The 27758-nt window shown below is 38.8% G+C and overlaps 1 protein-coding gene across 1 annotated transcript; it reads left to right on the top strand.

The window, feature by feature from the left end:
- Positions 1-1062: 1062 nt before the first annotated feature.
- Positions 1063-27512, top strand: drd4a (dopamine receptor D4a). Its single transcript, NM_001012616.3, has 4 exons — positions 1063-1520; positions 10448-10560; positions 17226-17800; positions 25939-27512. The coding sequence occupies exons 1-4, from the start codon at positions 1278-1280 to the stop codon at positions 26148-26150; spliced, it is 1143 nt and encodes a 380-aa protein (NP_001012634.2). The 5' UTR covers positions 1063-1277; the 3' UTR covers positions 26151-27512.
- Positions 27513-27758: the final 246 nt, after the last annotated feature.

The following is a 27758-nucleotide window of genomic DNA, read 5'->3' as shown; positions in this document are numbered from 1 at the left end:
ATTAACTTCATTAAAAACATTCATTTTTCTTCGGCTCAGTCCCTTTATTCATCAGGGGTCGCCACAGCGGAATGATCCGCCAACTTATCCAGCATATGTTTTATGCCCTTCCAGCTGCAACCCAGTACTGGGAACATCCATACACACTCATTCACACATACACTACGGATAATTTAGTCTATTCAATTTACCTATAGTGCATGTGTTTGGACTGTGGGGGGAAACCAGAGCAGCCAGAAGAAACCCACACCAACACTGGGAGAACATGCAAACTCCACAGAGAAATGCCAACTGACCCAGCTCGAACCAGCGACCTTCTTGCTGTGAGGGGACAGTCATCGTGTCCCATTTACACTGCATTTACTCACTCTCAAAATGCTTCATTCATTCATTCATTTTCTTGTCGGCTTAGTCCCTTTATTAATCCGGGGTCGCCACAGCGGAATGAACCGCCAACTTATCCAGCAAGTTTTTACGCAGCGGATGCCCTTCCAGCCGCAACCGATCTCTGGGAAATCAAAATGCTTCATAAGCTCTTTATTCTGGTAAAAACAAAAATTATATTTTGAAGTAAGATGGAAACCAGTGGCTATTCACATCCATAGTATCATATTTGTTTTACTACATGTCAATGGTTTTCAGCTTCAATATATCTTCTTTGGTATAAAGAGCTCATAAGCTCTGAAACCACTTTGAAGGTGAGTTAATACAGTGTAAATGTTCATTTGAGGTGAACTATCGCTTTAATATATTAGAGTTTAAACCCCCATACTTCATACACTCGTGGAAAATGTCACACCCACCGTCAGATTATTATCACTCCCGCGCGGACTGTTACGGTGAAACTGAATCGGAAAGAAACCGGTGGGACGTCCACGTCAGTCAGTGGATTTATTAACCTCAATTTCACCAACTTAAACAATGTGATGTTATAAGGAAGACAAGCGTTAGTAATAACCTCAAGGTAATATAATGAAAGCCTCAGATATTAACGGCGCGCCGCTGTAAGCCGCTTTAAGACGCGCGCGCGCAGGTGCACGGACGCGCGCTTCAAACCTGACAGAAAACTTTTGCGTCGAAAAACACCGAATGAACAGCGATGATTTTACCACTTGCAACCACATTCAGCCTCTTTCCCATCTCACAGACTGAAAACAACAGTACTGGGCTCCGGAAAGCGCAGAGTTCAGCGGGACGCTCGGAGTTTGGAGAGACGCTCAAATAATGGCAAAGAAGAAACGGGCTTTTTTTCTCCAAGGATTTCCAGATGACAGGTTATGGTAGAGGCAGACATGCCAGCCAACCTCACCATCTCCACCCACACCACGAACTACAACTTCCCAGCGCTCATCTTCGGGATATTACTGATCATAATCATCATTTGCGGGAACGTGCTGGTGTGTCTGAGTGTTTACACGGAGAAAGCGCTGAAAACCACCACCAACTACTTCATAGTCAGTTTGGCTGTGGCTGATCTGCTGTTAGCTGTGCTGGTCTTACCGCTGTTTGTGTATGCGGAGGTGAGTAAAGACTCAGATAAAGGTCTGAAATTTCATATGTGTAATTTATTATTTGTATTTTTATGATGCCCTAAAACCACACATTTACTTTAAACCCCTTTAAAGTTATAAGCTGATTAGGCTGATTCTGCCGGATAATCCTAAATGACCTGAAAAAACCCTTATTCGTACAAGTAAAAGTTTTGGCTAGTTTCGGGGTAATTTTAGGATGTAAAACGGATGGATGGATATCTATCTATCTATCTATCTATCTATCTATCTATCTATCTATCTATCTATCTATCTATCTATCTATCTATCTGTCTGTCTGTCTGTCTGTCTGTCTGTCTGTCTGTCTGTCTGTCTGTCTGTCTGTCTGTCTGTCTGTCTATCTATCTATCTATCTATCTATCTATCTATCTGTTTGACTGTCTATCTGAAAAAAAGTGTTGCATGCAGAACTGCTGCAAACAATTTATTTGTGTTGAATTTAATCGAACAAATTAAATGTAATAGTTCAACTTAATTTGTTAGTTTAAATTCAGCCCAAATAAACAGTTTACAACCACTTAACGTAAAAAAATGAGTAAATCCAAGGAATCCGTCCGTCTATCGTTCTGTCTATCTATCTATCTATCTATCAATCTATCTATCTATCTATCTATCTATCTATCTATCTATCTATCTATCTATCTATCTATCTATCTATCTATCTATCTATCTATCTATCTATCTATCTATCTATCTATCTGTCCGTCCGTCTGTCTATCGTTCTATCTATCTATCTATCTATCTATCTATCTATCTATCTATCTATCTATCTATCTATCTATCTATCTATCTATCTATCTATCTATCTATCTATCTATCTATCTATCTCATAGCAGTGTACTACAGAGATCTGTGTTGGTGTAATAAGCAATAATTTGAGAAATTGGTAAACAAAAATCAATCAACACATCCTTCCATCCATCCATCCATAAAAACATGCTGGGTTCCAAAATTTCTTCATGTTGTCCCAACACAAATAGATTAAATTAAACTTTAATTGTTTTTACAAATTTAAGTTGATTGAACACAAAACAATTAAGTTGTCCAAAAAAAAAACCTCAAGACTCGTGTTGATTTAGGTGATTTTAAATAAGTAGTTTGAACAAACAGCATATTTTTTGAGTTAGTCTTTCTATCTATTTTCCTTTCTGTCTATCTTCCTGTCTTTCTGTCTGTCTATCTATCTATCTATCTATCTATCTATCTATCTATCTATCTATCTATCTATCTATCTATCTATCTATCTATCTATCTATCTATCTATCTATCTATCTATCTATCTATCTATCTATCATCTATCTATCTGTGTGTCTGTCTGTCTGTCTATCCATCTAACTTCCTGTGTATCTTTCTGTATCTGTCTGTCTGTCTGTCCACCCGTTCGTCTGTCGATCCATCCATCCATCCATCCATCCATCCATCCATCCATCCATCCATAAAAACATGCTGGGTTCCACAAATTCCTTCATGTTGTACCAACACAAATAGATTAAGTTAAACTTTAATTGTTTATACAAATTTAAGTTGATTGAACACAAAACAAATAAGTTGTACAAAAAATATCAAGAATTGTGTTGATTTAGGTGACTTTAAATAAGTAGTTTGAACAAGCAGAATTTTTTTGAATCTATCTACACACACACACACACACACACAAATATACACGTGTGTATATATATTGTATGTATGTAATAGAAATTGATAAAATGGCTGAATAAAAATCATAACATCTAAATAAATAATAAAAAAATAAATAAACTGAGTGTGTGTATATTTACTCTAAAATGTAGAAAAAGGCAAACTTGAGATGGTTTCATTGCAATGCAGCAACCATAACAGCACTGGCCTGTCATCCTCTGGGGTAACCATGGTAACAGCAGCCTATAATCTTTCATGTGTTTACTTAATTGCAATTAAGCCCTTAACCGATCTCATCACCTACTCTATGAAACCGTTCCACAAAAGTGCGTCGCGAGCTCCTCATCAATGCCCGATTGTTACTCTTCCATGAAAAACTCTGCAGACGAGCATTCATCCGGCCCCTCTCCTGCTGAGACCATCCATGTGTGCCAGAGCCACGCATCATAAACACACACATCGCACAATACGCATTGTCTGCCACCCACAAGAATGGAGACACTAACACTAGAGCCAAGCCTACAGAGTATCCAGTGATCGGACATGCCATTCTGGGGGCCCGTGCCAAGTTACCATGTCCCCTACACTGAAAGAAAATGATTCATCTGAGTTACTACCTTTTATTTAGGGTAAGTGGAAGCAAACAATTTATATGGGGTGAATTAAAACAAGTTGACCATTACTAAATTTAATTTATTTAAATTCAACCCATATAAATTGTTTGCATACACTTACCTTAAAAACTAGTAAATCCAATGAATCATTTATTTTCTTTTCAGCTTATCCCTTTATTAATCAGGGGTCGCCACAGCAGAATGAACCCCCAACTTATCAAGCATATGTTTTACGCAGCGGATGCCCTTCCGGCTGCAACCCATCACTGGGAAACATCCACACACTCTCATACACATACATACACTATAGGGACAATTTAGCCTACCCAATTCACCTACAACGCATGTCTTTGTACTATGGGGGAAACCGGAGCACCCGGAGGAAACCCACGCCAACACGGGGAGAACATGCAAACTCCACACAAAAATGCCAACTGAGCGAACTAGCGACCTTCTTACTGTGAGGCAACAGTGCTACCCACTGCGCTACTCCAATGAATAATGTTTTTTTTTTTCTAAATCATTCGTTAGGTGTAGATTCACTTTGAATGGATCACTTAAAAAAAAAAGCAGAGAGAGGGTAAGGATTGGCATAGGTCCTCGAGGTGAGAACCAAACTGGAGTCACCATGAGCACCAGAGTGCCATGTGTCGAAACACTAACCACTATGCCATTGGCACCGACATGACGGGACAGGCAGGGTTCCCACTTGAAGCCAGATGTGAAATTCCCTGATTTTCACTGACTATTGCTACTGAATTTCTATGACCTATAAATGAATAGTAAAACATGCAGATGTTGTGTTGAGCAGTCCCTCCAGAATTCTGTGATTCTGCAAACACTAAACTTAACGCAAAAATCAAGCAAATTGAGCTCAATTTTGAAGACCTTTTGATTTTTTTCCCCTGCAGATTTTGGCCAGTGTGGACACTGTTAAAGTTCCGGCCATACCATCTGCATTGTTAAATACACTCAAAAATGACTTTTGCTTCTAAAACTACTTATTTTAAATTAGTTGAATTAACTCAATTCTTAAAGGGTCACGAAACACCAAAACACATTTTTTGAGCTGTTGACAGAGTCATATATGTGTCCCACGCTGCTAATAACACTATTAGAACAAAAAAGTGACAATTTTTGCGCCATTTCGAGCAAATTCGTTCTTCCGATTTGAAACGAATTTTTGAAGCTGCGTCACGCCGATTAGATACTTGCGTGTATTCCAGCGTGGAGACTGGCTGTCTGTACCTGGGAGTACTTTGAGACGTCTCTGAGTGTGCTGCATTCATTTATGAGTAAGAATTGGTTCAAACCAATCAGCACGTTCTATTGTGTATGCGCTGCAACTTCATTAATATGCATGATAGCTTCGAAGACTGTACCCGTACAGTGTTTAGATGGCAGAGAGACGCCACATTGTGTTGCCAAAACAAGTGGGAGAAGAATTGTTTGGAGATACGAGTCGTCAGTGTTGCTTTTATAATTTGCTGCATGGAAGGTTTTTGCTTTCATTTTCCCGCTATGAGAGCGCAGCTGGACTCACGTGTGGATTACAGTGCATGCGACGCGTGACAGAAATACATGTTTAAGGAACATTTTTACCCGAGAGCTTTTCACATTTGGAAATGGTGAAATCCGGATTTGCTGCTTGTCCCCTTTTAATATAGATGCAACTCCAGTTGGTGTTGATTGTCCTGTCTCTACAGATTTGGTAAGTGAGCAATCGGTGGTCTTTGTTTGTTTATTCAGAGGCAAAGTTAGTTGGTATAGTCAGCAGTACTCTATCAGTGTTTAAAGACGAACCTTAGTCAAATGATTTCTAAGTTACTAAAGTTTACAGTACATTAATATCACTACAATATTATGGACTGAAAGATCTGCTGTAAATGCTGCTCTCCCGAGTGTAAACATGTAAACACCACAATCAAACTTACCATCGTGTAGGATTTTCGCCACATTTTGAGACAGGAATAACACACACGGCTTTCTGACACTACCTGCCGGGTGCATCTAAGTTACAGAGAAATGCAGAAAGTTTTTTCTCTCATTCACCGTGTGGTATCAAACATTACATTAAAAATACACGCTTCCAGCAGTTCCTCGAATCAAATATCTCGATTGTCATGAGGGGCATGAATGAAATTCCTGAATGAAAGAGCCAAACTGCAGTTAAAGTCCACCATTAAATAATTTGGCAAATAATTTTATTACTGATGTCCATGTAAACACAGTCACTGTCTTTCTCCTCTGCGTCTGCGTTTTGTTTTGCCTCTGTGAAAATCAGTGCATGCCCAAACCGAAACTCCAATTTTTATGCAAATTTTTATGTAGCTTTCCTCTTTCCGTCCTCTGACACTCCCCCCTAAACAGAGCTTGACACGCCCACTTTCCTGACTTTTTCCAAAGTAGAGGTGTGTAAACACCCTGCTGAAACATGGGGGTTTTGTGGTCCTTTAAGTTCTTTTTTGGCACAACTCAATAGTTTTATGTTTAATCTACTTACATTTGTACAAATGATTAGGTGAACTTAATCAGTTTGTGTTGGGACAACAAAGGAATTGTGTGCAGCATATTTTACAGTGCAACATTATATTTGTGTATAGAAAGTACTCATCTGGTGTGCGATACCTTGAGTTGTCATAGACAACAGAGACTTTAGTTCTAGAGGTCAAAAAAAGTAAATAAAATATAAGTAAATCTGTATATAATTTTAATGCAAGAAATGTCTTAAATATTGCTGCAGATCCTGAGTCATCACAAAATCAGTAATCAGAGTTTTTTTCCGCAAAATCCAAGAGGGATTAGTTGATCAAATACCAATAAAAATAGCTTAATGTCGCACCAATAGCCTCACGGCGACCTGAGTTCGAATCCCAGCTCGAGGCCCTTTGCTGATCTCTGCTCTCACACATTCCTTTCTGTAAATTCTATTCTGTCCTATACAAATAAAAGTGAAAACCCCTTAAAAAAAATAGTTTAACTATAACAATAGGCAAAACATGTGATACAGCGTGATGAAAAACAGTATATTTATTAAAAATACTTCTAGCAACCAGCAAGAAAACTGTAACTCGAAAGTGGCTACAACTCAAACCCTCTACAATAGGGGTGTCCAAACGACGGCCCGCGGCCCACGATCAGTTTTGTGGCGGCCCGGGAGGCTTTTTATGAATATTAAAGAATCTGGCACGCTATACAAAAATAAGCGTAATTCAATAAATAACCACCGGGTGTCGCTATTACATGCCTTCAATTAGGCAGCAGTTCCTGTTATGAAGTAAAACGAACCGAAAAAAACTGAAAGAAACATAATCACGTTTTGGCGAGCCATGGCACAAGCAAGATAAAGGAAAATCAACAGTGAGTGCAGGAAATTTTAGTCACAATGGGGCAAAGAATATTTCTTCACAGAGGTCAGTGGAATATGTGTCTGTTTAATTTGCCAGGAATCAGTTGCAGTAATGAAGGAATATAATATTTAAAGACATTATAAAATAAAACATCAGGCCTTCAGCTCTTACACTGGTGCCGAACGAGATCAAAAAGTAAAACAAATAGCAGCTGGCTTATCAGCTCAACAACAGCAGTTTTTTTTTCGTGCTAATAAAGTGCAAGAAAATTCTACGCTGGCTAGTTATGATGTAGTCCAGCTGATCGCACAGCACAGGAAACCTTTCACTGAAGGAGAATTTATAAAGGTTGAGTTTTGCAAGTGTAATTTGCCCAGAGAAGATTCAATATTTTGAAAACGAAAGTCTTTCTAGAAACACAGTTGGAACATAAATTAAAATAACAAATTAAAATAATTCCATAACACACACACACACACACACACACACACACACACATACATACATACATACATATATACACATATACATAAACACACACATATATATATATATATATATATATGCGCGTGTCTGTTTAATGTATGTAATATATGGCCCGGGAGAACTATTTTTTTTATTTTGCATATGTCCCTCGGCCCAAAAAGGTTGGACATCCCTGCTCTACAAAATCTGAATGGTTGGATATCGCGTTTAAAGTTCAAAGAGGACGACTTTTTCATTAAAACTACACATGGACAAATAGCTGCAATATTGGGAGAAATGGAAGTTCTGATGTTATTGTTTTTTTCTTTCTTCTGTCTTTTCTAAAAACACGATATAGACAAACTGCATTTTAATAAACGGTTAAGTAAAATTTAAAACGACCACCAGAATACCCTGATATTCCATGACTTAGTTAGAAAAGAAAACCAAATATAAAATTCCCTGACTTTCAATGTCTGGAATAGAGCTTTTAAAATTCCACAATTTTCCCGATGATGACCTGTGGGAACTGTCTGGGGGCCCCCAGACAGCGGGGACAAGGTCACCGGGAGCGGAGCAAATGGCCCGTGACGCTTTGGCTGGCTCTTTAGGCTAAGGACACGGAGAAAATAAGCTCCAGTGAGTCAGCTGTGGCTTAATTACAATTTTACATGAGCCCCCTTCGCTACCATCTCCTGGCTTCCACTTGTAGCGTGAGTGTGGCTCGCTGGCATGAGAGAGAGGCCATTACAAAAACGCAATTAAGAGTCTGTCCTCTTCTCCAGGCCAATAATTAAAATGCCATTAAATCCTCCTCTCTGCTGTTTTATCTTTTTTTTTTTAGACCATCAGGTAGTGAATTACCATCAGACCGGGAGCATCTGTGTGTGTGTGTGAGTGTGTGTTTGGCTCAGTTGTTGTGACAACGCCAAGCGGATAATAGGGAAATTAGGGCCTCGTACGGTTGGCAATAAGAACAAGAGGTTAGGAGAAGGTCAGAGGGGTCAGAGAGCCATGGGAATTACTGTATAGATTATACAGGCACAAATCTAAGTACAAAGTACAGATACCCTGATAAAATATGAGTTATTTTGTCACATTTTTGTACATTTTAGATATAAGTTTTCAAAATATACAGTTTCCACTAATAAGCATATTTTTGGCTCTCTTTAAACAGATCATTTGAATCAGTGAGTCGTTAACTCGAGAGACATTCTGATTTGCTCATATGAACCAGTGAGTCATTAACTGCAGACTCGCTCATACAAGTTCATTTGAAGCAGTCGCTGGCTGTAGACTCATTTTGAATGGATCATTTTAAGTAGTGAATCATTAACTGGAGACTTGCTCTAACTGAATCATTTGAATCAGTGAGTTGTTAACTGTAGATTCATTCTGATCGGCTCATTTGAAGCAGTGAGTCATTAACTGCAGACTCGCGCATACAAGTTCATTTGAAGCAGTCGCTGGCTGTAGACTCATTTTAAATGGATCATTTTAAGTAGTGAGTCAATAACTGGAGACTTGCTCTAACTTAAGCATTTGAATCAATGAGTCATTAACAGGAGATTCATTCTGATCGGCTCATTTGAAGCAGTGAGTCATTAACTACAGACTCGCTCATACAAGTTAATTTGAAGCAGTTATTGGCTGTAGACTCATTTTAAATGGATCTTTTTAAGTAGTGAGTCAATAACTGGAGACTTGCTCTAACTGAATCCTTTGAATCAGTGAGTCGTTAACAGGAGATTCATTCTGACTGGCTCATTTGAATGCATTGTGGTTTGTTAACTGTAGACTTACTTTGGAGGCATGATTTGAAGCAATAAGTCATTAACTGGAGCCTCATTCTTACTGAATCATTTGAATCAGTGAGTCATTAACTGGAGACTTGCTCAGACCAGATTAATTGAATCATTGAGTAGTTGGCTGTAGACTCACTTTGAATGAATAATCTAAAGCAGTAAGTCATTAATTAGGGGCTAGCTCTAACAGAATCATTTGATTCAGTGAGTCGTTAACTGTAGACTCACTCTAAATGAGTCATTTGAAGCAGTGTGATTCGTTAACTGTAGACTAACTTTTAAAAGAGAATTTCAATCAGCGAGTCATTAACTGGAGCCTCGTTCATACTAAATCATCTGAAGCAGTGAGTCATTAACTGGAGCCTCGTTCTTACTGAATCATTTGAAGCAGTGGGTCATTAAATGGAGACTTGCTCTAACTGAATCGTTTGAATCAGTGAGTCGTTAAATGGATATACATTCTGACTGGCTCATTTACAGCTGTGAGAGTCGTTACTGTAGGCTCACTTTCAATGCATAATTTGAAGCAGCGAGTCATTAACTGGAGCCTCTTTCTTACTGAATAATCTGAAACAATGAATCATTAACTGGAGACTCGGTCAGACCAAGTCAGTGAGTAGACTTGATTAAATGAATCACTTAAATCAGTGAGTCGTCAAGTGTGGGCTCACTTTGAATGCACCATTCGAGTCAGTGAGTCATTAGCTGTAGACTCACTTTAAATGCATCCTTTGAGTTAGTGAGTCATTAACTGGAGACTCGTTCAAATTAATAATTTGAATCAGTGAATCATTAGCTGTACACTCACACTGAATTCACCATTTGAGTCAGTGAGTCATTAACTGGAGTCTCGCTTCAAAGTAATCTTTTCAATAAGTGAATCATTAGCTGCAGACTCACTTCGAACAGATCAATTGAATCAGCAAGTTAACTGGAGACCTGCTCTGAATAATCATTTGAATCATTGAGTCACTTTAAACAGATCATTTAAATTTGAGCCATGATGTTTTTTCTCTTCTTCTCAGTTTCAGGATGGAGTTTGGTCCCTCAATATGACCGTATGTGATGGACTGATGACCATGGATGTCATGCTTTGCACTGCCTCAATATTTAACCTCTGCGCCATCAGCATAGACAGGTAGGTCTGACTGAACACACTGTATGTTAAAAACGTTTACTAGTTCTGTGGTATAGAGGGGCATTAACAACAGGGTTTCTGCAAGTTTCACCAAGGTTAATTTAAGACTTTTTAAAACCATTTTAAATTAAAATTTAGACTTATACAGGGCTAAATGCTAATGTTTTTTTATAATATCCCAGTTGGAAAAAATTTTCACTAGCCCTATTAAAAAATTATCAAATTTAATTAATAATAATAATAATATATATATATATATATATATATATATATATATATATATATATATATATATATATATATATATGTATATATATATATATATAGTTCTCAAATCTGATTGCCTGATATCGTGCGATATTCTGCAATATCAGAACTCCTACAGCCTCTTTACCCTTTGTGTATTACTCCCCCTATATACAGCCAGCAAAAAGCAGACACTACAGATCTGACGTTTAAAAGATGCACGCTCAACTGTTTAACTGTCAGCTTGTGATTTGAATCCGGAAGAAAGTAGTTCCTCATAGACAAGGGTTTTTGAGACTCTTCATGTTTGATTTTGTTTTTATATACACAATTATGCCGTCAAACTGTTGTATAAACGCAAAATCACACTCGTAGCAGTGCAATATGGCTGTATATCGGCACTGGTGGGGGCACTAAGGCTCACCAACGCACGCCTCCCACCAGTGCCGATATAAAGCCATATCGCACTGCTACGAGTGTGATATTGCTCATATATATATATATATATATATGTATATATATATATATATATATATATTATTTTATTTTTTTAATATTTTCAGTCACAAACCTTATAACCAACAATAGAACAAAACTTATGATTTCAGTCTACATTAATAATAATTTAATAACAGAAAATCAGGTCAGTTTCCTCAGCAGTAAATAAACGGAGAACTTTGAAGCAAATGTTATTGTAAGGAAAGTAATTAGATGCTATTTTTAAATAAAAAGTCAAAAGTTTTATTGAGATGGATTGTTGGTCATTGGGTGTTAATGACCAGATTGGTTAGCTATACTTAAACAAGTGAAAATGAAGACCTGTTAAGAAAGATTTAAGACCTACAACACAATATTTCAGTAGATTTGAGACTTTTTAAGGCCTAAAATTTAGCTTTTGATATTTATGACTTTTTAAGACTTTTTAAGACTCCGCAGATACCCTGTAACAAGTAGCCCTGGGAAACTCATTCCTGTTCACACCTGGAATTTTAATTCCTCTTAGAGGGAAGGTGTATAGGCAAATGTAGATCTATGGTGGGAAAAAAGTAATTTTCAATTTTCTTGGATTTACTAGATTAATTAGGTTTTGATTAATTAGTTTGAGTGAAACAATAATATTTGTTTTAATCATTTAAATCCAATAACATTTCTTCCAAACTCCAACTATAAATAATGTAATTTAAGCATCCCTCCCTCCAGAATAACAAATATTTCATTTGTTGTGATTGAAAATTTAAAATTGAATCCATTTTGGAATAAGGCTGTAGCATAAAACGTGGGGGGAAATTGAAGTGCTATCAATACTTTCCAGATGCACTGTAGATTCTGAGATTCTGATGTGTATTCAATGGATGCTACGCTATCACATGACGCCACACTAGAAAATTCATAATTGGGAGTGAAGCGACGCACCTGACGTCCATTCACACTTCTCACACTCATACTGTATAGAACATACTTTTGTGATGGTCGTGTAGTAAAATCAAATTCAAACGTAGCACCTACTCCAAGTATTAGGCAACTTCAGACGCAGCCATAGTGCACTGTTGCGTAATTTGTTTATGGTTGTTGTATTACCACTACAGAATTACCTTGACAGCTTAATTCAAGAGTTTTACTAGAACATGGTTTAAAACACTGTATAAATGACCATAGTATTTTTTCATGTGGGATTTCCGATAGATTCTTTTATGATTTAACTTTACTTTAATTGCATGTATTACGAGCAACAACAAACTTTAGTTTTAAAAATGGTCTGATTTTGGTTTTGCTGATTAGATATTATGTTGAGTTTCTGTGTGGAGTTTGCAAGTTCTCCCTGCGTTTGCGTAGGTTTCCCCCACAGTCCAAAGACATGCGGTACAGGTGAATTGGGAAAGCTAAATTGTCCGCAGTGTATGAGTGTGTATGGATGTTTCCCAGAGATGGGTTGCAGCTGGAAGGGCATTCGCTGCGTAAAACATATGCTGGATAAGTTGGTGGTTCCTTCCTCTGTGGCGACCCCATATTAATAAAGGGACTAAGCCGAACAGAAAATGAATGAATACTATGTTAAAGCAGTTTGTACCCATTTTTTGTTTATTTATAGCCATAATAATGCAAAAATAGCAGCAACCCAGAATTCACTTGAGTTCTGGTCCAGAGTTGGTGTAACGCTGTCTGAATGTTTAATGTATGTCTGTGTTTTTTGCAAGGCAGACATAAAAATGAGTAAAGCAGCCCTTTCAAGTCAAATCCTCGAACTCAAGGGAATCGTGACCAAAGGATCGATGAACCAAATTCATGCAGTGCACCAATTTCTGCACTGTGAGCCTCACGCTTTGCGAGCTTTAAGGGTCACAGCGGGTTACCTTCCTAATTGTGGCTCTGTTTGAAGGCGCGATGAAATAGCATTTATAATAAAAAGTGGCTTCCTGCTATGATTAAAAGAAAAGCCGGAGACAGAACAAATGTGTGCGGAATCACTAACTGGCTTTGAGTTGCAGGAATTCCTCATTTGAGCCCGTCCTGTCGTCTCTGGCCCGGCGATAGGAGTCAAGCTTGGTGGTCATTAAGTTCCTCCTGGCGTTCTGTGTGGCTCAGCAGAAGGTGTTTGGAGAGATTAATGAGATCTAAGCTCGGGCTCTGGAGGAACAACAGCAGGAATCTTGTTATGCAGGGAAAGGCTGTGAACGCAACAGTGGGCGAAAACAGCATGAAAAAGCAGAGTGTGGAGAGCGGATACACAACCACCGCTTTGTGCGCGATTTGTGTGAAACATGAGTTGTGGGACGCCGCAGGGTTCAAGCTCCCATTTACAAACACGCTCGGACAATAATAAAGGCACTTTGGGGTTTTATGATTGATATGGAGATGATATGGGGCTTTTGTGGAGGAGGTTAGTTCATAAAAAACAAGTAGTAAATTAAATAGCAAAATCAAAATAGTCAAACTTTAATATTTGGCAGTATTTTACAGTTATTTCCTGTTTTTTTGTTTAGTTTTGGAGAAAGCCTTATTTATTTACTTTTGATTTGGCTGGAATAAAAAATTATAAATAAAAAATAATAATGCAGTATACACTCACAGGCCATTTTATTAGGTACACCTTTCCAGTACCAGGTTAGACCTCTTTTTGCCTTCAGAACTGCCTTAATTCTTCGTGACACAGATTCAACAAGCTACTGAAATTATTCCTCAGAGATTTTTGTTAATATTGAGATAAGAGCATCACGCAGTTGCTGCAGATTTGTCGGCTGCACATCCATGATATGAATCTCCCGTTCCGCCACATCCCAAAGGTGCTCTATTGGATTGAGCTCTGGTGACTGTGGAGGCCACTTGAGTACTGTGAACTCTTTGTCATGTTCAAGAAACCAGTCTGAGATGATTCACGCTTTATGACATGGTGCATTATCCTGCTGGAAGTAGCCATCAGAAGATGAGTACACTGTGGTCATAAAGGGATGGACATGGTCAGCAACAATACTGGCGTTGGCGTTAACTCAATGCTCAATTGGTACTAAAGAGCCCAAAGTGTGCCAAGAAAATATCCCCCACACCAGTACACCACCACCACCAGCCTGAACTGTTGATACAAGGCAGAATGGATTCATGCTTTCATGTTGTTGAGACCAAATTCTGACCCTACCATTCGAATGTCGCAGCAGAAATAGAACTCATCAGAGCCGGCAACGTTTCTCCAATCTTCTATTGTCCAATTTTGCTGAGCCTGTGTAAATTGTAGCCTCAGTTTCCTGTTCTTAGCTGACAGGAGTGGCACCCGTTGTGGTCTTCTGCTACTGTAGCCTATCTGCCTCAAGGTTGGATGTGTTGTGTGTTCAGAGATGCTCTTCTGCAGACCTCGGTTGTAACGAGTGGTTACTTGAGCTTCTGTTGCCTTTCTGTCAGTTGGAGCCAGTCTGGCCATTCTCCTCTGACATCAACAAGGCATTTGCGCCCATTAAACTGCCACTCACTAGATATTTTCTCTGTTTCGGACCATTCTCTGTAAACCCTAGAGATGGTTGTGCGTGAAAATCCCAGTAGATCAGCAGTTTCTGAATTACTCAGACCAGCCCGTCTGGCACTAAAAACCATGCCACGTTCAAAGTCACTTAAATCACCTTTCTTCCACATTAATGCTCAGTTTGAACTGCAACAACAGATCGTCTTGACCATGTCTACATGCCTAAATGCATTGAGTTGCTGCAATGTGACTGGTTGATTAGAAATTGCGTTAACGAGCAGTTGGAGAGGTGTACCTAATAAAGTGGCCGGTAAGTATATATATATATATATATATATATATATATATATATATATATATATATATATATATATATATATATATATATATATATATATATATACACACATATATATATATATATATATATATATATATATATATATAATTTCATTTTAAGTCTTGTTATATATAACTATAAAGTCTTGTTTTAGGGTTTTAGTTAACTATAATTAACCTAGATATCTTCCTGAGAGTGTTTGAGGTCCACATATATCTTCTGTTCAGTTGAATCACATTATTGAACACACACACACACACACACACATGTTGGATATGAGTAATATTATCTGATTAGCAGTCGAGGGTTCAGAGGAATATCGGGTCAACACATAATTGGGTCAACACTCAATAAGCGAATAAGACATTCGCCTGGTGGCTTTACTAGCATCTAATGATGACATGAAGCTTGTTGATCAGGGTCAGGAAAGTTTCATCGTTGGTTAAAAAGTCAACAAGAAATAGAAGTTGTGATGGGACAGTCTTAAAGGGACAGTTCACCCCCAAAAATGGAAAATTTACTCGCTCTCATGTGATTCCAAAGAGTTTCTTTTTCTGCTGAACAACAAAGGAAGAGGGCGGCATGGTGGCGTAGTGATTAGCACTGTCGCCTCACAGCAAGAAGGTTGCAGGTTTGAGTGCGAGCTGGGTCAGTTGGCATTTCTGTGTGGAGTTTGCATGTCCTCCCCGTGTTGGTGTGGGTTTCCTCCTGGTGCTCTGGTTTCCCCAACAGTCCAAAGACAAGCTGTACAAACTAAATGGGCTGTAGTGTATGAGTGTGTGTGTGTGAATATAAGAGCATATGGGTGTTTCCCAGTATTGGGTTGCGGCCAGAAGGGCATCCACTGTGTAAAACATTGTCATGGTTTATGGGTCTGTTTGTTCTTCCTGTAAGTTATGATGTATGTGTTGTGGCGTGTGGCGTGGTCAGTGTGTCTGTTTACCTTTTAATGGTAGCGTGCGTTCTGATCAGCTGACCTAATCAGAGTCCCAGCTGATGCCTGTTTTGCAGGCTATATAACAGTCTGTGTTTCACTGCTGGTTATCAGTCCGTTGTTGTTGGTTTTCATGTTCCTGTCTGAGTAATGCCCAGGTTTTCTCTCTAGCCTAGACCGTCGGATGACGTCTTCATTTGGATCTGTTCTGGACATTCTGTCTCTTTTTGAGCACGTTATGATATTCAGTTGTACTTCATTAAACGTCTTCACTCACAGTAGGATTCTTACGTGACAAACATATGCTGGAATAGTTGGTGGTTCATTCCGCTGTGGCGATCCCTAATAAATGAAAATGAACGATCAAAGGAAGATATTTTGAAGAAAGCTGAAAACTAAATGGGGCGAGGCAGTGGCGCAGTAGGTAGTGCTGTCGCCTCACTGCAAGAAGGTCGCTGGTTAGAACCTCGGCTCAGTTGCCGTTTCTGTGTGGAGTTTGCATGTTCTCCCTGCCTTCGCGTGGGTTTCCTCCGGGTGTTTCGGTTTCCCCCACAGTCCAAAGACATGCGGTACAGGTGAATTGGGTAAGCTAAATTGTCCTTAGTGTATGACTGTAGTGTAAGGTTGCGGCTGGAAGGGCATCCGCTGCGTTAAAACTTGCTGGATAAGTTGGCGGTTCATTCCTCTGTGGTGACACCGGATTAATAAAGGGACTAAGCCGACAAGAAAATGAATGAATGAATGAAAACTAAATTACAGCCAAAGACAAACCCTAGAAAACAAAAAACAAATACTATGGAAGACAATGGTTACAGTTTTCCAACATGTTTCAAATGATCTTCTTTTGTGTTTAACAGAAGAATGAAACTAATAAAGGTTTACAAACAAATACAGGCTGGGTAAATGATGACAGAACTTTCATTTTTGGGTGAACTATCCCTTTAATACTACTATTAATAATAATAATAATGTTATTGCAAGTCTTTTGATTGCACTCTGTTGGAAGAATATAGAAAGTCCATCCACTGACCACTGGTTGAAAGATTTGTCGTATTACATTGCACTGGAAAGAATTACCCACATTATAAGGGGCAAACTGAAGGACTACCATAAAATATGGGTACAAACAGTGTAAATTCATGTTAAATTTCAGTCTTTGTTACATTAAAATATTTTTTACATCTTTTTGTCTCCAGGTTCATCGCCGTCTCCATCCCTCTAAATTACAACCGCAAACACGTGGACCAGCGACAGATTGTCCTGCTCTCCGCCACGTGGATCCTGGCCTTAGCCGTGGCCTCCCCCGTGATGTTCGGCATCAACAACGTCCCCAACCGGGACCACAGCGAATGCAAGCTGGAGGACAACAACTACGTTATCTACTCCTCCGTCTGTTCGTTTTTCGTGCCGTGCCCCATCATGCTGCTCCTGTACTGCGGAATGTTCCGGGGCCTGAGGAACTGGGAAGAGGCTCGGAAAGCTAAATTAAGGAGCAACATGGAGGCCTGCCGAAAGCTTCAGGAGGCCGCAGCGTCGCTCCAGCCGCTGTCTGGCCTGCCGCCGCCGCTCCCGCCTGTTATAGAGAAAGACATTACATTGGAGGAGCTGGACCAAGATCACTATCCCGATCCCGACAGTCCTGATCCTGTGTCCATGTTGGCGTATCCTGGAGGAGGCTACAATCAGGATCAAAACCAGAACCGGCAACGGAAGCGGGCCAAGATCAACGGCAGAGAGAGGAAAGCCATGAGGGTGCTTCCGGTTGTAGTAGGTGCGCTGGTTGGTTGTGGGTTTATAATCAGATACAGGTGAAGGGAAAACTCTTTGCTCTCCTCCATTTTTTTTTTTTGACATTTTTAAAAAAATTTTTGTCTTTGACATCATGATATTTTACCAGTGATTTACTAGTATTCAGCGTAAAGGTGCTGTATGTAGGATTTTGACTCTTCTAAAGCATAAAAATACCATAATATGTTTGCGGATATTTAGCACACATGCTACGTGAACATTCTTGTTTATCTGAAAAGCAATGCTGAAGCCAGATATTATTGAAAATGTGCATTACTGCAAGAATGGCTGCGTCTGTTTTGGTTTTGGCCTTTTAACCTGCCCAATACCAATTTAGCCAATCATATTTCAGCACCCCGGGTTGCCTTGTTTAAAAAACGCGTATTTCATTCATTCGGTCAGCAAGGCTCTCAAAGCATGAGTCTATAGCCCCTTTCACACAGTGATACCGGTAAATATCTGGAAAATTTCCGGAACGACTTTACCGGGTTATTCAAAAAAGCGCTGTTCACACAGGCGAGGACGTTACGGAAATTTTCCGGAAAAGAGCATTCACACATCCATTCCAAAATACCGGTAAATTCTGACATGATTCACCACAAATGAGCTTTAAACGGCTGCGCTTGTATTTGTAAACATTTGACTAAATTACAAACTCTGTGGATGATCAATAATGTGAACAACTTTCGCAGGATCACTTTCGCATGTCGAGATGTTCATAATATGTGGGTGTGCAGGCGCTCACAGGCTGTTTCACAGGAACACGCAAAGCTTGAAGGTAAACAAACAACGGCTTATCATAAGCATCTCATCGATGATTATTTACACAGTTGGCATTAAGTAGAACATATAAACGTGATCTGACTAACTTCTAGCAGCTAAATGTGTCTGGAAAAATATTCAAAGGTTTTTATTCTCATAAACCGCGCGGACGTAAATGCGTCTGACTGTTGTGATTGGCTAAAGCAGACGTCTCACGTCAGCACGTTCTAGACGTGGACGCGCTTATTACGGCAATCTTCCTTCTGCATTCACACAGCGCAGCATTCCGGCAAATTGCCGGTAATGTTACAACTTCTCTTTCCGGAAAATAGCCAGAACGAATTTACCGGTATTTTCAAAAAGGACCTGTTCACACATACAACCTTTCCGGAAAATTGCCGGCAATTTTCCGGAAAGGTCTGTATGTGTGAAAGGGGCTTATGATCAAAGTGAGACCTAGCAGACAGTAGCAGACTCCGAAATGAGACGCTGATTCAGAGTTTCACATTAATGAGCAGTTATTTGCTTAATTGGGGGGGGGGGGGTGATATCGATCACTAACTGAAGAGGGGAGGTTGTGGGAAGCGATCACAAACTGCAGAACGGGGGAGATGGGGTTGGTTGGGAGATGCGATCACAAACTAAAGAACAGGGGGAGGCAAAGCAATTACAAACAGAAGAGCAGGGTGAGGAAAAGCGATCACAAACTGAAGAGCGGGGGGAGGCAAAGCATCACAAATTGATGACCGGGGGGAGGCTAAGCTATTACAAACTGAAGAGCGGGTGGAGGAACAGCTATGACAAAGTGTAGAGCTGGGGAGACGGGGTTGGTTGGGGGAAGCAATCACAAACTAAAAAAGGGGGGGGGGGGGGGGGTTATGGCGGTGAGTAACAGACATTAAGTTAATTAGGTTAACTAGGTAAGTTTGGTTAATTAGGAAGTTAATTGGACAACAGTGGTTTATTCTGACTTCTGCAGGGCTGTTCAGGTTGAGCTGAAATAGGTAAAAAATTATGTGCAAAAATGTTGGAAATTAGGAAGAAAAGAATTTAGACCAGTTAGAGCCGACACCATAGAACTAGCACATACAAAATTCAACTGTGATGTGACTTGTCGTGTCCCGGCCTAAAATTAAGTCACCTGAAAGTTAACGGATGTGGCGTCACATACACTATCTTTCATTTTCGGTAACTAAAACTGACGATCATATAGATGAAAGTTAATTAATCTTTAATCATTTTGGACTATCTTCTGTAGCATGTGACGAGTTATAGAACTGAAAATTATATCAAATAAATAAATAAATGGCTGTCTTAGATGTTAAATTTAAGTTATTTTCATTCATTCATTCATTTTCCTTCGGTTTAGTCCCTTATTTATCAGGAGTCGCCACAGTGGAATGAACCGCCAACTATTCCAGGATATGTTTTACACAGCGGATACCCTTCCAGCCGCAATCCAGTACACTCATTCACACACACTATCATACTATGTTCAATTTAGATTAGAATTTTCAATTCACCTACTGTTAGGGCTGCTCGATAATGGGAAAAATCATAATCACGATTATTTTGGTCATAATTGTATTGATTAATGCAATGATTAATGTTGATTAATGATTAATGTTGATGAACGAAAACAGTCTGCAGCAGGATTATTGGGCGCTGTGACTTTAAGAGCGGTACGGTTCTGTTTATGGTTTCTCTTTCACAAGTCTTTTGATTCTCAACTTGACCGTTATATCGCTCACATTAAAATGACTTCAGATGTGTGTGCTCTGCTCGTCTCTGAGGCTGAGCGCGCGCACACACAACAGCGTGCGATCTCATTCGCGCTTTTAAATTCATGAATGATTTGAACGTACGTCAATGAATGATGCGCATCCTGTGCTGCAAACATTACACTACAGCACATGCTTTCAGTCATTTTCACGTGAAACTGAGCTTTGCAGAGCAACAAATGTGTACAACTGGAAAGGGGGCGGTGTATGATGCAATAATCATTTATCTTGATTAATGCTTTTTTATAATCGTTAGACGACAAAATCGAAATCAAAACCGAATTTTCAATTAATTGCACAGCACTACCAACTGTATAGTGCATGTGTTTGGACTGTGGGGGAAACCGGAGCACCCGGAGGAAACATGCTCCACACAGAAATCACCCAGCCAGGGCTCAAACCAGCGAACCTCTTGCTGTAAGGCAATAGTGCTAACCACTGAGCCACCGTGCGGTCATGTTGACTACTCATATTTTATTATAGTATTTTATACATTTTTTTATATTTTAAATTTAGAAGAAATGCCATCGTTAACACTTAATCCAGGTACGTTTTTCAAGTCCTCTTTTCATTTATCCCACATTTATGTACACTAAGGCCTTGGATTTATTAATAGTAGCTTTGATTTATCCATAAAAACACCTCTGCTTTCTGTTCATGTCTGTCTGGAGGTTTTCTGAGTGAAAAAACAAAGTGAAAAAAGCCTCTCGCTCCTAACCTGGGCTTAGAGGAGTGATTACAAACAGTTCCTACGTGTGCTGAAACGAGGAACTCCTTTGGCCCTCATTGGCTAATCATCGCTCACCAATCCTCCAATCGGATTATGACGTAAGCCTCAGTTGAGTCGAGGGCAGCGTCACGTTAAGACGAGCTCTGATCCTCTTCACGGCTTCTTGTGAGACGTGTCACAGACGTGCTTGTACTTTGCTAACCACACGTCAATCCCTTTCAGCCCATGTCAGCTTGAGGACAGACCAGAAAGAGGGTGAGAGAGAGAGAAAGAGAGATAAAGGTCAGGATTCCCACAATGCATGTGGCTAATCGTGTTTTTAAAGGGATAGTTCACATCATTGAATATTTAATTATTAGCCCTCTTGTGATTCTTTTTCAAATATTTCCCAAATGATGTTTAACAAGGCAAGGATTTTTTTCACAGTATTTCCTATAATATTTTTTTAGTCTGGAGAAAGTCTGATTTGTTTTATTTCAGCTAGAATAAAAGCAGTTTTTAGTTAAAAAAAAAATTATAATAAATAAAAAAAAATATTTTAAGGTCAACATTATTAACCATTTTAAACAATAATTTTTTCCTATTGTCTCCAGAATTGCCTAATTAACCTAATTTGCCTAATTAACCTAGTTAAGCAGGCCCGTAGCCAGCCTTTTTACTCAAAAAGTAGACCTTTTTGCAGTTATTTGCCTCATTTTCTATTTAATTATTGCATTTTAGTGACATTTTAAGCATTATTTCTAGCTGAATTAGCTTGTCGGATGGTCACAGTAACCACACTTTTTAATGTACCAAAATATTTTTTCCAAATATTTAGAATAAAGAAATTTGAAAGCAATACTTAATTTTAAAATACAAATTTATAACATTATATATCACTCGAAAATAAGAGGAGACTGTTTAAGTATTAAACTATAAACTGTAGCCTATTGTCATTTATTAGGCAAATAAACTGGCCAGCAGATTCAACTTTCCTCAGTCAGAATTTGGGATGCCAAATTCAGCGTTCCAAATTCTGTACCGACAGCCAACATAGGATTTTGCTTGGTCTTAAAGCCTTCTTCGATGAGTTATTTTCACAATTTATTATGGAATAACAGTCAAAATAGGACAAATGAGCTCATGTATGGGTCAAATTCCGGACCTTTGTCAGTGAGGGGTGGTCTTCCGAACCACCCGAACCACCACCCCTGGCTATGGGCCTGAAATGTCGCTTTAAGCTGAATACTATTCATTCATTCATTTTCTTTCAAAATATCATTATTTTTTAAATGTCCACTATAGTGGACACCAGGACCATCTTAATGTAACTAATGACTGCATGTTGTAGAGGGCAGAACTGAAGCAGAGAGGATTCTTTATAAGTTAGTTGAGGGAGACTCTGATTTAAAGTCTGACAATCAGACAATTAGAGAATGAAAATCAGTTTTAAATCGCTTTTATGTTAAATATGTTTTGGATTAGCATCACAGTTTTTTCTTCTTTTTTTGTGAGTTCGGCTCTCTTTCAGACTAAACTGTTTTAGGAATGTCAATACAAAAGGAAAAAAATGGCTTTTGTTTGTTTGTTTGTTTGTTTTTTTGTAAAATTTAAAATAAAAACAAAATGTAAAAACTATAAATTGTAGGATTTTTTTAACCCAAAAGATGTAGGAAATCACAGAAAAAAAAAAAAAAAATTCTTTGGGTCTCAGGAGGATATACAGCATATCTTAGACTTGCAAGTTATATATGCACAATCAAGGGTGACACAGTGGTTAACACTGTTGCCGCACAGCAAGAAGGTCGCTGGTTCAAGTCCCAGCTGGGTCAGTTGGCATTTCTGTGTGGAGTTTGCATGTTCTCCTCGTGTTGGCGTGGGTTTCCTCCGGGTGCTCCGGTTTCCCCCACAGTGCAAACACATGCGCTATAGGTGAATCGAATAAACTAAAATTGTCTGTATGTGAAGTGTATGTCTGTGAATGAGTGTGTACGGGTGTTTCCTAGAACTGGATTGTGGCTGGAAGGGCATCCGCTGTGTAAAACATATGCTGGATAAGTTGGCGGTTCATTCCGCTGTGGCGACCTCTGACATTAAGACTAAGCCGAAGGAGAATCAATGACTGACTTTACTTATACAGCATATCCCAGGTTGCAATTGCAAGTTATATATTCGTGTATTCTTGCAATTCTCTCCTTTTTACCTAGAATATTTTTATCTAGAGAGTTATGATATATAATCTTGCAGGAAACTAAATGTAATTACTTTTTTATTCCACAGAGGTAATAAACTTCCATACATTTACGCTTCGCCACATTGAACATCTCCTCGCCCCGTCCTCTTCGCTTTCCAGACTTTTACATTTTTGGAGGCAGTGAGTCGTTTCACTAAACTAAATTTGTCGACTGAGCAGGCATCAGCATCATCTCAGCAGATCAGAGATATCAAATATTCGATTCACATCTCTTCTGAGAGGATGCAGACAGACGTGCTGTTATCAGAGGCATATGAAATATGACCTGGCAACCTATCTGTCCTGCTCCTGCTGGCTATCACAGATCTGTCATCAGTCAGAAGTGAGAGGAACGGAGAGAAAGATGGCTGAAAGTCACTGAAAAGGATAACTTTAGAATTATAGTGGGGTGGCTCAGTGATTAGCACCTTCGCCTCACTGCAAGAAGGTCACTGATTCGAGTCCCAGCTGGGTCAGTTGGCATTTCTGTGTGGAGTTTGCATGTTCTCCCCGTTATGGTGTGGGTTTCCTCCGTGTGCTCCGGTTTCCCCCACAGTGCAAACACATGCGCTGTAGGGAAATTAGATGAACTAAATGCCCGTAGTGTATGAGTGTGTGAATATGAGTGTGTATGGGTGTTTCCCAGTACTGGGTTGCAGCTTAAACAGCATCCGCTGCGTTATGCTGGAATAGTTGGCGGTTCATTCTGATGTGGCGACCCCTAAAAAATAAGGAACTACGCCAAAGGAAAAGGATTGAATGAATGGTAGAGACAAACCTTTAGACTTAAGGCTTGTTCATAAATAACCATAACTATATTTGCGCACATACAAACGGACAACAGCATTTTAACATTCATTATTTAGACGGCAAACCACTAATACTGTTCCTTTGTCTCAATATTATCATAGTTGCAGACTTTCCTATACACTAGAACTGTATAGTTACCATGTTTGGTGTGAACAGACGTCACAATGGCTTCATTCCAGTGTTAAAGTATTGGTTTCCTCCAGGTGCTCCGGTTTCCCCCACAGTCCAAACACATGCACTATAGGGGAATTGGATAAGCTAAATTGGCCATTTTGTATGTGTGTGGGAATATGAGAGTGTATGGGTGTTTACCAGTGCTGGGTTGCAGCTAGAAGGGCATCCTCTGTGTTAAACACATGTGTCAATTACAAGGCCCGCGGGCCAAATGCGGCCCGTCAAAACATTTAATCAGGCCCGACAACAAGGTTTGGTAATAAAGTTCAAGTGGCCCGCGCTCGCTTTAAATATAAGGTCTGTGACAATTACAATATTAAGACACGGGAGGTGCTGTCGAGCTTCAACCTACTCGCTTCAACGTCTATGTTTGAAAGCACATACTCATGTGAACAAATGTTCTCTATAATGAAGCTGACCAAAACATCAGACAGATCCCGCCTCACAGACCACCAGATTATGTCTGTAATAAAAGTAGCCATGGCAAGGGACATTACACCTAGAGTAGATGAGATTGTTTCTATGAAAAAATGCAGAGTGTCTGGTAAGAATTAAAAAATCCCATTTTTTTTTTAGGTTTGGCATATAAGCTCAGTGCAAGTGTCCTTTAGAGCAAAATAATCTAAATAATACAATTTCTTACCATTGATTTTTTTACACAGGCCACCATTTATCTACAATAGCCTACTAATAAATATATTGCTTTATTATTTTCCCCTCTGAAATCCACAAGTTCAGTTGTAGGCATCAGCAGTGGGCATGAATCATTTCATGATTAGGTTGCCTTTTTAAGGCTAAAAGAATCAGTTCAATAATATCAGTTGCCATCAGTTGCTTGTGGTATATCAGTTGTTGGCTTTTTGTTTTATCATCAGTTTTTCTGAATATGAAATTGTTTTTAAAGTAGACTGTTCTATGCTAGCCGACTGTACTGTTTTATGCTGCATTATGTTTTGATAGAGATAAAACATGCTGTGACACAAATACAGTCCAAATTAAATTTAAATATAAAACCTTACTATTTTAATAAATGTGGTTTAATGAAGGTTTATAAAGATGTTAGAGTTGTTCATACACTTTTATTTTCTCCAATAAATACATTTTAAAAATGTGTATGTACGGCCCCTGACTTTATTCACAACACTCAGTTCGGCCCTTACCAAGTTTGGATTTGACACCCCTGGTGTAAAACATTTGACGGAATAGTTGTCGATTCATTCTGCTGTGGTGACGCCTGATAAATAATGTACTAAAGCGAAGGCAAATGAATGAATAATACTAACACCAACTACAATTTACCTCATGACTTTACAGTGGACAAGGGTAAAGTGAGAACACTTCAATGCAACCAATATCCTTTTGGAAACTGATTCAACCAAATAAAATAAATGATAATCAATAGCAAAACCAATAAGAAACATGTATATTTACAATACAATAAACATTCTCAGTCTGTATATCAATCTGTTGAATCTTTAAAAAAAAAATAAGAACTGCTTTTATTCTTTAAGTCTTTAAGACTTTCTCCAGAAGAAAAAATATTATCGGAAATACTGTGAAAAATTCCTTGCTCTGTTGAATGCAAAAAACACTCTCAGTCTGTACCTTCATATCAATCTGTTGAATCTTACCTGATATTCTTTCGTCTCCAGGTGCCTTCCTGTTCTGCTGGACACCATTCTTCGTAGTGCACACTATGAGGGCTCTCTGCGAAGACTGCGAAATTCCTGGCAGCGTCACCAGTATCGTGACCTGGTTGGGTTATGTCAACAGCGCCATCAACCCAATCATCTACACCGTCTTTAACACGGAGTTCAGGAAGTTCTTTCGGAAGTTTCTGCCGACGCTGCCTGGCTGCTGCTAGCCTGAGCATGCTAAAAGGGTTTACGAACAAAACATACCCAAAAAATGTGTAAATAAACAAGAACTAAAAACGTTTGCGTGTAAATACAGCATGTTGTGAGATAATAATGCACTAAGATGTTTGCTGCCATTACGTGTTTACTGTGTGTTTTAATTTTGTATGTTTACATTTCAAGAGCTGACATCAAAGGGCCTTATTTAAGAAACACAAGCAGAGTGAAATGCGTAAATCACGCGTGAATTCATGAAATGATTGTATTGTAAAAGGCGCGTTCACAATGTATTTTGCTGTTCACTTATCCAACAATGGTGTTTTTATGGTTTGCAAATGCAAAATTTTGAAAACAATTGTTATTGTCGCTACAAAAATGTGAGTTTTGGAAAACTTTCACTACATGCAGTGACATCGCCATCTACTGGTATACCATACAAAATACAATGTGTTTGTCTGCAAATTTTTGAAAAACAATTGTGTTATCGGCGCCACAAAAACTTGATTTTGTGAAAAAAGTCACTACATGCATAGTGACATCGCCACCTACTGGTATAGCATACAAAGTACAATGTTTTTGTAGGCAAATTTTTGAAAACAATTGTGTTATTGGCATCACAAAAACTTGATTTTGTGAAAAATGTCACTACATGCATAGTGACATCGCCACCTACTGGTATAGCATACAAAATACGTTTTTGTCGGCAAATTTTTGAAAACAATTGTGTTATCGGCGCCACAAAAACTTGATTTTGTGAAAAAAGTCACTACATGCATAGTGACATCGCCACCTACTGGTATAGCATACAAAGTACAATATTTTTGTATGCAAATTTTTGAAAACAATTGTGGTATTGGCGCCACAAGAACTAGATTCTGTGAAAAATGTCACTACATGCACAGTTACATCACCATCTACTGGTATAGCATGCAAAATACAGTGCTTTTGTCGGCAAATTTTTTGAAAACAATTGTGTTTTCTGCACCGCAAAAACTTAATTTTGTGAAAAATGTCATTGCATTTACAGTGATACACCATCTTCTGGTATAGCATGCAAAATACAATGTTTTTGTGTGCAAATTTTGGAAAACAATTGTGTTATCGGCGCCACAAAAACTAGATCTTGTGAAAATTTTCTCTACGTGCACAGTGACGTCGCCATCTACTGGTATAGCATGCAAAATACAGTGCTTTTGTATGCAATTTTTTGAGAACAACTGTGTTATCGGCACCACAATAACTTGATTTTGTGAAAACTTTCTCCACGTGCACAGTGACATCGCCATCTACTGGTATTGCTTCCAAAATTTTTAAAAACATTTGCGGTATTGGCGCCACAAAAAATAGATTCTGTAAAAAAAAAAAAAAAAGTCAATACGTGCAGTGACATCGCCATCTACTGATAAAGCAAACAAAATACAATGTGTTTGTCGGCAATTTTTTGAAAACAATTGTGTTATCGGCACCGCAAAAACTTGATTTTGTGAAAAATGTCACTACATGCATAGTGACATCGCCATCTACTGGTATAGCATACAAAATACAATGTTTTTGCAGGCAAATGTTTTTAAAACAATTGTGTAATCAGTACCGCAAAAACTTGATTTTCTGATAAA

The sequence above is a fragment of the Danio rerio genome, chromosome 25 (genome assembly GCF_049306965.1).
Source record: "Danio rerio strain Tuebingen ecotype United States chromosome 25, GRCz12tu, whole genome shotgun sequence".
In the NCBI taxonomy this organism is placed as follows: domain Eukaryota; kingdom Metazoa; phylum Chordata; class Actinopteri; order Cypriniformes; family Danionidae; genus Danio; species Danio rerio.
The sequence above is the reverse complement of the archived record's forward strand: the minus strand, read 5'-3'. Positions and strand labels throughout refer to the sequence as shown.